Source organism: Centruroides vittatus, unplaced genomic scaffold, assembly GCF_030686945.1.
Source record: "Centruroides vittatus isolate TY-2023 unplaced genomic scaffold, ASM3068694v2 contig_474, whole genome shotgun sequence".
NCBI classification, from domain to species: domain Eukaryota; kingdom Metazoa; phylum Arthropoda; class Arachnida; order Scorpiones; family Buthidae; genus Centruroides; species Centruroides vittatus.
In genome coordinates, this window is record NW_027122266.1 from 1,774,950 (window position 1) to 1,790,103 (window position 15,154).

The 15,154-nt window shown below is 28.1% G+C and overlaps 1 protein-coding gene across 1 annotated transcript in view; it reads left to right on the forward strand.

Annotated features, from left to right (window-relative positions):
- The window catches only part of LOC136977785 (protein hu-li tai shao-like), a 42,279-nt gene that overhangs the window by 3,101 nt on the left and 24,024 nt on the right, over positions 1-15,154 (forward strand). The window contains 3 exon segments of the mRNA XM_067273343.1: positions 14,276-14,456; positions 14,534-14,825; positions 14,896-15,126. Coding sequence (XP_067129444.1) covers positions 14,284-14,456; positions 14,534-14,825; positions 14,896-15,126 — 696 coding nt within the window. The 5' untranslated portion in view covers positions 14,276-14,283.

Here is a 15,154-nt window from a genome sequence, read left to right on the forward strand (position 1 = left end):
ACTTTTTTCTCAAAATGTCTTGCCTTTCTGGAAACTTGTGTTAGAAATACTGTTGATTGATGGAAACCAAAACAATTTTATTATTTATTTAGAAATTTGAAGGCCATACAAACTGTGTAAATTTAAATTACTACAAAAATATCAAATGAATTTTAATTATTAAAATTTTTCGTAATGACAGTGAATTAAAATTTCATAAGACTACGTTACTTTCAGCATTGTTTTATTGAAATAAAATATCATTGAATTTAAAATTGTATTGTAATTGTATCATGACTAATCTATTTTGATTTAAATCAGTTGTTACCATATGCTGAAATTAAATGATGTAAGGTTTTAAGCTAATTTTAAGATCTAGAGTTATAAATTATTGAAATTTCTTAGATATGTGATCTTAATTTGAAAACATAATTTTTGTATTAGGCTGGTTGGTTTGCTAAAAGTTTAATAGTTTTATGTTATGATAGAATTTGTCCACTGTGTGATTTCAATGAAAGTTATCAATGAAATTTATATTTGTAAAATGTTTTAAATGATATTATCATTGATTGATTTTTAAAACTCCATAAATTTTTCTTTCTACATTCTCTCCTATACTCATGATTTGATTAAAATATATAATATAAAAATGCTTTTAGGGATTATTTGAAATATAAAATTCAATCTGGGATTCAGATTTTAAAGAGAATGCAATAAATTCAGAATTATCAAAATTTAATATTTAATTTTATAAAAATTAAACATCAAACTGTTTTACATATACAGGGTGTTTCAAAACTATATGTCAGAAATGTAAAGGCAGGTAGAGGGGACCTAAATAAGCAGATTTTGTAAATGAATGTGGGTGTGGAAATGCAGCATTGAAGTGCTAGCATGTAAAGCAGTATTAACAACAGATGAGTGAAAAGACAAGTAAAGACGAAGGAAAGCAACAATTTATTTATCAAGAAGTTTACAATAGCTGCTTGAAAGAGCGACCATCAACAGCAATACAAGATTGACAGCAGCAGTGCATGGATTGGCATACATTAGAAAAATGTCAGGCATGTCACATACATTTCTAGCAGCAACAGACAATTGGGCAACCAGATCTTCTTCAGATGTTATGGGACTATAGTACACCATGCTCTTAATGTGACCCCAAAAGAAGAAATTCAAGCATGTGAAATCTGGGGAGCACAGTGACCAAGGAACAGCTCCACCCTTCTATCCCGTCCTATCCAGTGCTGGCCATAGACAGTGTCCAGGTGATTCCTGACAATCCTGCTGAATTGAGCAGCCACTCCATTTCCTTGCACAGCCCCATGCATGTTGCCAAGCTCTGTATTGGTGTAATGATGTATGTTGCTGAAAATCTGTGTAGGGAATGATGATTCAAGCCGGTGAAGTGCTTTCATCCACTGAACTCAACAGTGTCCTCTCGCTGCATTTCTGCACCCACATTCTTTACAAAAATTGCTTATTTAGGTCCCCTCTACCTGCCTTTTCATTTCTGACATATAGTTTTGAAACACCTTGTATAAAATATATATATATAATTTTAATAAGATTTCTTAGTATCTGATTTTGTTTTTTCTTTAACTTTATATTATATATAAACTTTTTGAAATTATAGTACTTAAAGATTTTTAAATATATAACTAATTTATCATAAAAATACCTGGAGTATGATGGTAAAAATATAATTTTAATTGTTTTGGACATTAAAAAACTTATTATATTAAACTTAATAAATATGTGATATGAATATTGTAGATTCAATTGACACTTACTGGTTAGACATATATTAAAAAATTATGAGCTTGTTTTACATTCTATAGTTTGGAGTGAATAATTTTCAAAATTATTATTCAAATAAATCAGAGCTTTATGATAAATATTATTAATTTTTTTATGGCTTAATAAATTTATAATAAAAATATGAAGGATTCTAAAATTTACTAATATTTTTATAGTAATAATTTCTTACGATATCAATTCTAATCTTTGATACTGTTAATCGTTTTTGTATTCCTAGTTTTTTTTTTTTACTTTTGATCATTCAGCATTCTAATTTCATTTGCTTCAAATATTTAATGAAATTTATTGGGGTTTACATTGATAATAATCATCTGCTTGAGAAAAAGATTTAAACAAAATTTTAGTTGATTTAATGACTTAGTGACAATGTGATTTTACATTTCATATTTCATTCTAAAGTTTTGAAATACACAAATTGTTTTGAAGAACAAATGAATTACTCATTCACAATGAAAACTAAAAGTAATTTCAATTTAATTAATGAAATGAAACACGTCATTTTTATGTGTTTACATATACTTTTCTGTTGTAATTGTATATTAATACTATAAAAATGCATGTTGTTTTTATTCAGAAAATCTATCTCTATAACTCCATATCATATGCCAAATTATGTAAGTGTAGGTAAACATATAGTCAAGATAAAATTTTATCCAGCAGCTAAATGTTAAAACTTTGATTAAGTCAACTTAAGTTTTTCTTTGAACATTTTAACATGTTTTGCCAGTTTTACTTCTCTTTATAATTGTATTGATTTGAAAAGATTTTAAGTGATAATGAAAAGCAAAAGTGCATGTCAAAATTCAGCTTTTGTACTTGTATCATTCACTATTGTATTTGTTTAATATAATCCATCTAACAAGAAATTTGTCAAACACTTTTTTATTGCTTTAAGAAAATTTGCATTCTAGTTTTTATATAATTTAAATTTTAAATGCTTCTAGTTATTTTTCACATTTATCTTAAGAAAAAAGATATATTAAATTCTTCTTGCAATTCAAGGTGCAAATTATATTTCTACAATATTTTTAAAAATATTTTTTCAGCAAACTTAGTTGCATCATTATTAAAAGCATTCATCAAAAAAATTTTAATTATTTATGAGTAGAAGAGCTAAATTGCTGTTAACAATTTTTTAAAATTGCTTTCAAATTAAGTTTTGGTAAAAGAAAATATATCTAATATTTTGTTTAATCATAAGACTAAGTTTTAAACTCATCATGTTATGTTTAAGCAAGTTAAGATACAGTATACAGGGTTCCTATGCATCTGGAAAGTCAGGGATTTTCATTAGTATTCAGAAAAAGTCGTGGAATGTCAGGGAATTTGTTAAAAATTGTCAAAAAGTCAGGTAATTTGCTTCCTTGGCTGACTTGTTGATTTTTTGCTGACAATATGTTTGACTAATTGTAGCTGTCTACAGGCAGTAAGAAGTAATATGGTGCAATGCAACTTATGAAAAGCAGTGCAGAATATTGTTAGGACCCAAAATTTCTCCAAAGCTTACACAAAATTTTTCAAAAAATTTACAAATTACACAAAATGATAATTAGTTTAAATGGTATTATTTATCACTTTTCATTTTAATAATTTTGATTGTGTAACAAAACAATTTCAGATTTTTTCCAAGTTTATTAATTTATAAAGTTCAGGAAATTTATTAAGAGATAAATTTAATAAATATATACTTTTGTACATGTATTATATAGAATTTGTTAATGAATAATAAAAAATAATTGATTTTTTTTCTTTTTTCAAAGCCATGTAGATTTATGGTTTTGGATTAATAATAGAATTTTAATAATAAATTTTATTTTTAATTTTAATAATTTGACAAATATAAAAATATATAACTGTTAATTAGAAAAAATAATTAATTAAAATGTTTGAGAAGCAAAACGTATGTGCATAGTAAGTCAAATGCTGTTTTATTTTGTCAATGTGTCATATTGTAAGGGACATGAGGGTCAGGGAATTTGTACAAAGTTGGTCAGGAGAAGCCAGGAAAAGTCATGGAAATTAAAACAAAAATTTGCATAAGAACCCTGAAATGTTTGTTTCTCAGTTTGATAATTTTATGATTCCCCAAATAATTTAAAGAATATCATATCAATCTATTAGAAATTTTTTAAAGAGACTTGTGAATTTTAACATGATTCTTATAAAATATCATAATAGAATTTAAGCTCTATTTTGGTAAAAGAATATGCCAGTTTTATACAAATCACCAGAAATATTTTTAATAAAATTGCAGTTGATAAATTTTTAGGAATAGCAATAATTGGAGTATGTACTGTTCGCTTTAAAAAATAAAATCAAAATTAATTTCTATAATGTAGGAAAAATCTAAATATTTGTTATTGCAAATCAAATAAGTGGATTTTTTTTTTTTTTTTGAAAAATGTGACATCTTATGCTAATATGTTGTCACATAAATTAGTTTATAAGAAACATTTTAAATTTAGATAATTATACATGACATTATTTTAAGTTCAGATATATAATAAAGTGATTTAACAGAATGTATAACATTCAAAATTTCAAAATTATTTTAATTAAGATTTTTCTTATGCAACTGTCTAAAGTATAATTAACGATGATGAAAAACATTGATTAAATTTTTATTGAAATAGTCCATTGACATGATATGATTTATGACCTTAAAAGTATAGTTTTTAAATAACTTTGTTTTATAAATAAAAGTAAATAATAATGAAACCAAAATATTCTAGGCAAAATATTTTTCAATAGTTAGGTAATATACTTCTATAATGTATGTAAAATCAGGGCTATGGAGTCAGTGGACACAATTTTTGAGTTGTTGGAGTTAGTAAAAATGGACAGACTCCAACTCCTAATAAATTTGTGTTAGGCCTATAAATAATATATGTTAAAACTTCTTATTTCACAGATAATAATTAGATTAAACTATTTTTTCAGGTATATATTATATACTCAAAAATACTTTGACAGTTCTTTTCCTTTTTTAAGATTAAAGATGTTCTAATTTTATTTTATGACTTTTGTTATATTCTGTTATTTTATAATAGCATTTTAATAAAAATATAATGTCACTGTTTTTATTTTTTAAGTTTTGTCTCTTCTTTATAAATATTCAGTAACCTTAAATTTTAATTTCTTTAATAAATAAGAAAGCAACAATGCCATAGCTACAGCCTTTAAACTCAACCTTTAGTATATTATGATCCTAAAAAGTAGTCTGGTGTTTCATTTTTACAGTGATAAAATGCCTTGTATGTAGTGTGGTTTTAATCAATATAAAATGTATATAATTGTATAATTAGCATATTTATTATTTCCTACATTGATATATAAATAAAGGAGTCTGAATTAGGGTTTCTCATTTCTTGATCTTTTGTTTGTCCTGGAATTCTGGGAAAAAAGTGAACTGTTTTCCAGGATATAATTAATTATTTTTAAGATATAAAATAAATCTTAAAATTGAATGGTATAATTATCTTTCATTTTTAAATATGTCCTGCAACCTCCAAAATAATAATAATAATAATGTTGAGTAAAATATGTATAAAAAATTACTTTTGAATTACATAGAAATTTTCACAAATAGAAAAATTTATTAGTTTGTTGGAAACTGCATACAACAAAAATACCTTTGAATTCAGTTGAAAATTTAAAGAAAAAAAATGAACTTAGATCAAACTTCTAACTTAGAAGGTAATTTTTATTTTTTAAATAAAACATAATACAGCATATTCTAAATTTTTATAATAAAGATTTTAAAAAGCAATGATGGCCAATATTCCGATCACTCAGTTTGATTCTTATTTTACTAAAGAAAAGTACTGCTACCAAGAATGCCCTTTCCGATTCAATTGATGTGAGTGGAGTCATATTTAATGCATTTAAGAGAAAACAGATGTTATGTGTTATTTCACCTGTATCCTGGAAGATTTCTAATTCATTTTTGAGATACGTTACAGTATTTCTTTTGCTGTCTAGTATTATTGATTTGTGTACCTTGGCTGCTTTAATAGCGGCATCAAGCTTACAGCCCGATAATTCGGCAGTTTATTTGGTTTTAATAATCAGGTTTAAGAAGGAAAACTTCATACTTGCAGACTTCGTACCCATTTCTATCCTTGCCAAATTTGCACAACCTGGCATAATGCAGTTATTGAAGCTACTGAACATGGTTAAAAATTAAGACAGCATAAGCACAATTATTCCAGATATTACAGGTTCTGATAAGTAAAGAATTTTCAGAGTCTTGGCACAAATAAGCTACGTATTGATTATTGACCATTTGTGACATGCCATAATGAGCAAAAATTTAAAAAACTAATAAATAAGTTTAAAATTAATAAATACAAATGTATTCTGACAGTTTATGAGTTAATTATACTTTTTATTTGCAAAATTTCCTCAACTTTAACACAATATAAGAAAAAAATGAATTTTTAAGAAATTTGTGGGATTTCCCATGATATTTCCTGGCTTAAAAAACAGCAGGGATCCCATCGGAGAAACCCTAGTCTGAACCAGAAGTACCATAAACTGTGGAGTTGGAGTCAGAATCGAAGGTTTTGTGTACCAACTCTCAGCCCTATGTAAAATTCTTAACTATCTAAAGATTACATGAATGTTCCATAAAACCAGTAAGTTTTAATGAAAAACAAATTCTTTAATTCTAATTAAATTTAAGCATAGAACCTAAAGTTACTGTGTTTTCTTGATTATAAGGCATGCCATTAGTTTAAAATTGAATTTTAAGATAATTTTTTTTTTATCGAGAGAGAGAATTTTTAGTAATCGATGGGCTCGGTGGAAAAGAGATGTAGTACAATAAAACCGAATTGTCAGGAAAACTTATTTTGAAATGACTACATTTGGGATGCATATATTTACTTAACCATTCTTCAATTTTATTAAGTTTTGTAAATAACAAGTTAGAAAATCAATTATTATTTGATCAAATTATTTGAACTGATGTAATTGTTGAATTCTAGATCTGAAAATGTCTTATTATTGGAGTGTGTATAAGGCATCTTGTAGCCCATTCACAATGACTTCTGATTATTGTTTTGGACTGTGAATATAAGAAACCATTGATTCTAAGATGCAATTTCAGACAAATAAAAATAGTAAAAAATAAAAGTCACAGAATTGAGGAAATATAGTAATTAAACAGCAGAATTAAAATTTCCACGATTGTAAAGGATGCATATTGTAATAAGATTCTAGTGGTTATATACTTTTTTGTGTTTTTATGTATATTTTATTGACACAAGTCAAATTCAACCTTTGAAATTCCAGCCAAAAGTTTATACTAATAAAAACATTTTCAGTCAGATTGACTAGTCTTCCTCAGTCATAGAACATTTGATTATAAAGTTAATATAAACATTAACCCTTTGTGGATTCAACTGGATTATTTTCCAATGGAACTCTCATCAGATTATATATGACCTGAAAATTGCATTTGTTTAAAATTGGTTTATTAATGGGATATAAAATCAATAAATTATTTCATTTTAACAAAGAAACATATTTTCCTTTATTAGGGTATAAATTTTTCAAATTGAGTAAAAGTAAATGTGAATTTAAACATTTTGAAAATTGTAATGTTAGAAAATGTAAAATAACATTGATGAAAAAATGAAGGTGATAAAGATACTTAAAATATGACTTATTTATCAAACTTTTCTTGAATTATTACTGATAATAACTAACTAAATTTTGTACTTAATTCATCTATTTAAAATTTTTTCAGTCATATATTACATAATTGACTGCAAAGGGTAACTTAATAACTCACCTCAGATCAAAACAAGCATGAACACATTTACGTTTTTAGTACTGGGATGATAATTGCACTAGACAATAACTCATTCCTCAGATAGAAGATTACAAAAAGTCTGATTCTTCAGACAAATAGAAAATAAAAAATTTTTTAAAATTGAAAATGCATCAGTTAGTCCAGTGGTTGGTAACCTGTGGCATGCACGCCACCTGGTGGCATGCAGAAGGTTTTGATGGCATGGCTTAGGGAATATCAATTAATCAAACTTTTCCAGTACTTTAAGAATAATTTATTAAAAAAAGTTTTAATAATATAATTTATAAGACACAAATTAAAATTTTGTTATAATAACTGAAATGTGGAATAAACTTCCAGACAGATTTTTATGTATGAACAAAGTTTCCTTTGCTCTTTTAGCTGTTTTTAATACAACATACTACTGTGAGCAAACATTCAAAATGATGAAATATTTTATAAAACCTTAAAAATCGTTTAACTGAAGAAAATTTGGAAATGTGGGTAAAGTTAAAAAAAATTCAAACTATGAATCAAATATTGAATTGTTAACTTCAAAATTTGAACCTCAAAAGAGTCAGTAATGTTTAAATATTGTAATTTTTAATGATGTTTTTTATTATAGTGGTTTACTGTAGTGTGTATTATTAAAGTCAAATAAAGTTTTCTTAACATTTCATTAGTTGAATTTCAGTGGCCCAATACTTGAGAAAAAAAATAATTGTGGCACTCCAATATATGTAGGTTGCCGACCACTGGGTTAGTCCATTAGGGTTAAAGAATGAAAGTTAAAAATTTAAATATCCAATGTATAAGAACATAAAAAGACTCTTCACACCAACAATCAAATAAAATAATTTAACACGACAGTGTAGTGGCATTACAATCACAATTTATTAGCATTAATAAGACGAAAAGAATAACAGTAACAGTATAACGAAAAGTTCTTGGTTATAGTTAAATAGTTTTTAAATATATACTTTTTTAATTGTATATTTTTTTTTACCACTATTAGCTTTTATATTTACTGTTACTTTTAATTCTGTTTTATATATTTTGAGAATTTATTTTGTTTAATTTTTCAAAAAACCATATGCAACGAAACCTTTAATTACCAGTAACAAATTAACAAAACTAATATTTTCGGCATTCATCAGGTTTTTTTAATGAATTGGAACGTTTGAATGATACTATTCAAAAAACAATTTTAAATTTTGAATAACCTGTATCGAATTCAACAATAGAACTATTAAAACTCATAATTTTATAACCCTGCCCCATACATTCATTTTATGATGTACAGATTGATTTAATATAGGCTAACTTTGCCTGAACTTTTCATAAAGGTACTTCCACACATGCAATATCGTATTGCAGTCTTTAAAATTAATACATTTGCCAGTGCGGCTGGTTTTCAAAAAGCATCATTGTTTGATTTAATCATTCCATCGTCGAATATACACACCTGAAGATGATCTCCAATTGCAGATGAAAAACAATAGTTGAAAAACCTTTTTGAATTGAATCTTACTGAAATATAATTTAATGCTTTTGTTTGAAGTGTTTATTTTCTCAAGTATTATTTGTTAGATGGCCTGCTGTGAAATTTTAAATGTGTGAATTTAATAGTTTGTTTGTTGTGATTGAGCAAAGCAAACACATTTTGGTGTTTTTTCAAGAAATGGATAAAATTGAATAATTGAAAATTGTGCTGTGATAATTTATTTTAAAAGAATTTTTAATGGATGTAAAAAAAGAATTGGATTCCACTTGAAAGACTCTTCTTCATTATTTTTTACAGTGAAGAAATGGGCTGGTGAATTTGTGTGTTGCTGTCCTTCCGTTTTTGGCAATAAACATTCAGAATGCTCAAAAATTGTGATCAAGGAAATCTAAAAAATCCATAATGCCATATTAAATGATTGACAAGTGAAAGTATATGAGTTTGTTGATATTGCAAAAATCTCAATAGATTGTGTTCACAATATCTCACACAAACATTCACTTATGAAGAAGCATTCAGCACAACAGGTGCCACATTTGTTAATGGTTGATCAGAAATGCATTTAAATGAGCATTTCTCGGGAGTGCTTAGATATGTTTAAACACAATTCAACTGAGTTTCTGCAATTTTCATCACTGTCTTGACAAAGCAGCAGTCCAAACAGTGGATGGAAGAGGGTGAAAGTGCTCTGAAGAAGGCAAAATGTATTCTATCAGCAGGAAAGATGATGGCTACTGCTTTTTTGAATGCTCAGAGTGTGGTGCTCATAGACTATCTAGAAAAAGGCAAAATCGTTAACAGAGTGTATTATGCAGCATTATAGCCAAACAACTGCATTTGGTAAGGAAAAATGCTTTTCAACCATGACAATGCATCTGTGCACATTTCGTCAATTGCAGTTGCAAATCTCCATGAATGGCATTTTGAATTGCTTTTTCATACACCATACCTAATCAGTGACTTTCCTCTTTCCAAATCCAAAGAAATGGCTCTCTGGACAAAGATTTACTTCAAATATGGAGGTTATGACTCTGACAAATGCTTATTTTACAGTTAGAGAAGTCATATTTTACTGAAGGAATAAAGAAGTAAGAACATCATTGGTCTAAGTGTATTGAATTGAAAGGCGACTATTTGGAAAGTAAAAAAAAAATTTGGTCAAAAATCTTTTCTTTCTCAAGCCAAGAACTTTTTGAAGCATCCTTGTAAATTATGTATCTTAATTATCAACGTTGAATTTTCTTTATAAACAGTAAAATTGATTCTATGAGGAGGGAAATAAATGCTGGAGATTGCAAATACAGTCCAGTTAGAATAATAATAATCCATTCTAACCCAGCTCCTATTTAATTAAATATAAAAACCACCATTTTGAATTTGTAAAGAAATGTTTGATGTTTCTAATTCGAACACAATTTACTTGACGAGGGCTCATAAATAGAGCCAAAAAACAATAAAGGAATTCAAATATCCCAGTGGTAAGGTGTTTTTTATATTTAGTTAGAATAATGACTGAATTATGTCTTGCTTATGTCAGTTAGCCTATGGTAAATTGGTGTTGTATGTCATTTTTGCTTAACATTGCAGTTTCCAAGAACCTATTAATGATGTTAAGTGAGGACTTGCTTTACATTAAATACAACTGCCATATTAAATTTGATCAAATTTTGGTATTTTTTGAATTGTATATTCAATATAATAAAAATTTCATTTTTTACCTTTGTAATGCCATTTCAAATATTTAGAGTATATGATTTGATAATTATTGGCAGTTTGAAAGATTATATTGACAAAATAATCTTTCAGACTGTATGTTGCAAATTTAAATCTTAGCTTTCAACCTTATATCTTCAATAGATATAACGGTGGAAACTAACATTTTTGGCAAGGAAGTACAAAGGCTCTATTGCATTTTATTAGAGAAGACTCAAACAAACTTTCTCTTGTACTTAACTTTCTGATATAAGATTGTGAAATAAATAAATACAGTGATATCTCGGTTTTCGTTGATAATCCATTTGAAAACAATTGGCGAAATCTGAAACCAACGATAACCAAGGATATTATTTCCATATGAATCAATGTAAATTAATCCAATTAATTCGTTCTAGATACTCCAAAATACATACCAAAAACACATTTTATAGAGAATAAATATGGTGTTTAATACTAAAAACAATAAGAAATTAATATAAAATGAATATAAAAGACCTGCTGATTATGAATAGGTAATGACAAAGTTATTATTAATTTGGATCAATCAAAAACAGTTAGATAATGATTCTGTTTCAGAGGTCATGATATTAGTTATGTCAATTATTAATAACTGTTCAACATCTTCAATTGTTTGCGATCTATGTTTCATTAGCACATTCACGTTTTTTGCTACATTAGCCTCCTTTTTTTGCTTCTTTCGCCACAATGGAACTTATCATGGATGGCAACTTTCCATACATGCAACCGATTTCAGCAATCTTAATGCCACTCTTGATTTACTTCAACTTGATCATGTTCTTGACCTTCTTTGAAGGGCTGCTGGCTCTGAAAACTTTCTTTGGTCCCATGATGGGAGCTAAAAGGAAAGGAAAGCAATGGAATTGTTTGGCTAGATGCACGGGGCAATGCTAACACAATGGAAAATAATGCCACACTGAGCAGGAGAACTCTTGGGTCGTCTTTGTTTTTGCAAAATTAGAAGCGAGGTCACATGGACACACCAATGAAAACCAAGACAAATTTTTTGTGGAAAAAACCAACAATAATCGAAGTCAATGAAAACAGAGGTATTACTGTGCATACATACAATTCTCTGTTCATATGGAATATTTTTATACTATTTTATTTAATACAATCTGGAAAAATTTAATTCTCTTTTTACATGATTTATTTTGATCTTACATATTTCAATATTGTTACGTATTCTTACATATGCCTTTTTTAAAAAAGTCTATTTAATATTAATTCTAAGAAACAGTATTAATACTAGGGTTTCTTATTTCCCGGTCTTTTGCTTGTCCCGGGATTCCGGGATAAAAGTGAACTGTTTCCCGGGATCCCGGGAAATCCCGGGATATAATAAATTATTTTTAAAATATAAAAAATATCTTGAAATCGAATGATATCATTATTTTTCATTTTTTAAAGTAATTTAAGTGTTCTACAACCTCCAAAATCGTATTAATAATGATGTGTAAAATATGTATTAAAAATACCTTTGAATTACGTAGAAAATTCACAAATAAAAAAAAATTTGTTAAAGTTTGTTCGAAACTGCTTATAACAAAAATTGCCTACGAATTGAGTTAAAAATTTAAAGAAAAAAAACTGAACTTTGATCAAACTTCTAACTTAGAAAATGATATTTTTTATTTAAATAAAACATAATACAAATATTACTGTAAATTTTTATAATGAGATTTTAAGAAACAAAGATGGTCGATACTCCGATCACTCAATCTGGTTCTTAATTTGGTAATAAAAAGTCCTGCTGCCGAGAATGCCCTTTCTGATTCAATCGATGTGGGTGGAATCGTTTTTAACGCATTTAACAGAAGACAGATGATGTGTGTTTTTTCACCTGTAGCCTCAAAGATTTCTATTTCGTTCTCGAGACGCGTTTCAGTACTGCTTTTGTTGTCCACTTTTCTTGATCTGTCTATCTCAGCTTCTTTGATAGCAGCATCAAGCTTTTCAGCTAAAGTCATTGCAGATGAGCTTGCGACATCTGGTAGTTGATCTGTATCACCGGAAGTAGAATCAGTAGATACTTCAAAAAGACGATCTAACATCTGTTTTGCTGATAAAATTAACATAGTCTTGGTTGGTAAGGCTGGCAAACTTTTTTCACTTGGGAAAGTTGAAACTTTTCCATAATTCTTTCCACTATTGAGATATTGTATGAGGCCAGTCAGTTTTACATTTCTTCTCTCTGCTATGCGTCGAATAAACGACTCTTTTAGTCTTCTTGAAAAAGGTGTGTTTAGTTGATTTAACTCATTTATAATAAAAGAAAAAATACCTTCCGATGAAAGTAAAGTCGATCCTCTGTTGCCAAGCTTTTCTGCTCCAGCTTTTAATGGCTGCAGTGATGCCACGATGTCACGAATTACAGTAACTTCTTGTTTGTCAAGATCAAAATTGTCCGTATCTTTATTACAGTCAATGATTGCTTTCGATATGGATGATCTTATTTTAATAAATCGCTCTAACATGGCTAAAAGGCTATTCCATCGGGTTTTGGAATCCAGAAATAAGTGCAAATTTTTCCCATGTTCCTGTTCAACGTATTTTTGTAAGATGTTATTCTTTAAAGGTGATTTGCGAAAAAATTTTGCTATTTTTCTAACCTTATTAATGATTTGAGAACAGACTATTTCATTACCTAGTGTGTCATGTAATTCAAATGAAATATCTATATCGAAAGGATCTTCAGCCAAACGCTCACACAAAACACTTTCAAAATCAATACTATAACTAAAGTCTTCTTCATCTTTCTCAATATCATCATTGCGCTCTTCATCTTCAGTTTGAATTTCTTCAGAAAGAGGGACTGCTACTGAAGTGGTTGACTTTTGGTACAAAACATCACATACCGCTAAATGAATTCCGTGTGCATAACATAACTGATGCTCACATTCAATTAACCTTCCAAATTTCACCATTACAGCTGCACCATCAGTAACACAGGCTTAAATTAAATATAAATGCATTCCGGCATTCTGACAGTTTATGAGTTAATTATACTTTCTATTTGTAAAATTTCTTCAATCTTAACACAAAATAAGAAAAAAGTGAACTTTTAAAAAAATTGCGGGATTTCCCGGGATGAGAAAAATTTCCCGGGATATTTCCCGGGGTAAAAAAACAGCCGGGATCCCGGGATCCCGTTTCAGAAACCCTAATTAATACTTTTATACAATAGGAAATTTCTTTTGTTTTAAAAGAAATTCTTAGAATCTGCATTTATGGCTGGTATACATGTAAATTTTGATTTGACTTTTTTTGTTTTTTTTTGATTTGAACAAGTATAGTGGCAATCAGTCTTTCATTTCAACTTTATCTCATGGTTGAAACAGTCAAAAAAGGTTTATTTGAAAGTTTGACAAATTTGTATGATTGCTTTTTTCAATATGGAATAGATTTTGTATATTATCTTTTTTTAAATGATGGGCTAGTTTGCAGAATGGCTGAGGTTGAAAATAAAGTTAATGGCGTTATTGGGGAAGAAGAGGAACCTGTTGGGAGATTTGATCCAGATGATCCAGAGTGTCAGAGGCAGATGTGGCGTCCCCCAGATATTGAACAAGATATGAAGGAAATGGATCGTCGTAAGAGAGTTGATATGATTATGAATAGGTAATATATTAACCCATACAGATAGTATATGCTTTAATTTAATAATTGACATAAACTATAAAAACTTTAAATTATAGTCAAGTTTTTCGAGAGGAATTGGAAAGAATTATAGAATCCCAAATCAATGAAGGTTATCTCCCAGCTGGGCTTACAGCATTACAGCAAGTGACAGAGATCCTTTTACCACATACAGCTCGTAGTTCAACTGCATTTCGTTCAGGTCACTGTGTCATTCCAATTAATGATATTAGAGGAGTTGATGGTCTTCGCTATACAAAAGGAGAAAAACTATTACGTTGTAAATTAGCAGCAGTATATAGGCTTATAGATTTGTATGGATGGTCAGAAAATATATACAATCATATAACAGTAAGTTTATAGACATATTTTTAATTATATTTTACTTTTATTGGAACTTTATTATAAAATATTATTTTAGGTTCGTGTGAGTCAGGATCAAGAACATTTTCTTCTAAATCCATTTGGACTTCAATATCATGAAATAACTGCATCATCTTTATTAAAAGTTGATATACAAGGAAATGTTGTAGATCCAGGCACTACACATTTTTCATTTAATCGAGCTGGATACATATTGCATTCTTCCATCCATTCTGCACGTCCAGATGTTAAATGTGTTATTCACATACATTATCCTCCTTGTGTGGCTGTATGTATAAATTACTCAATGTTATTGT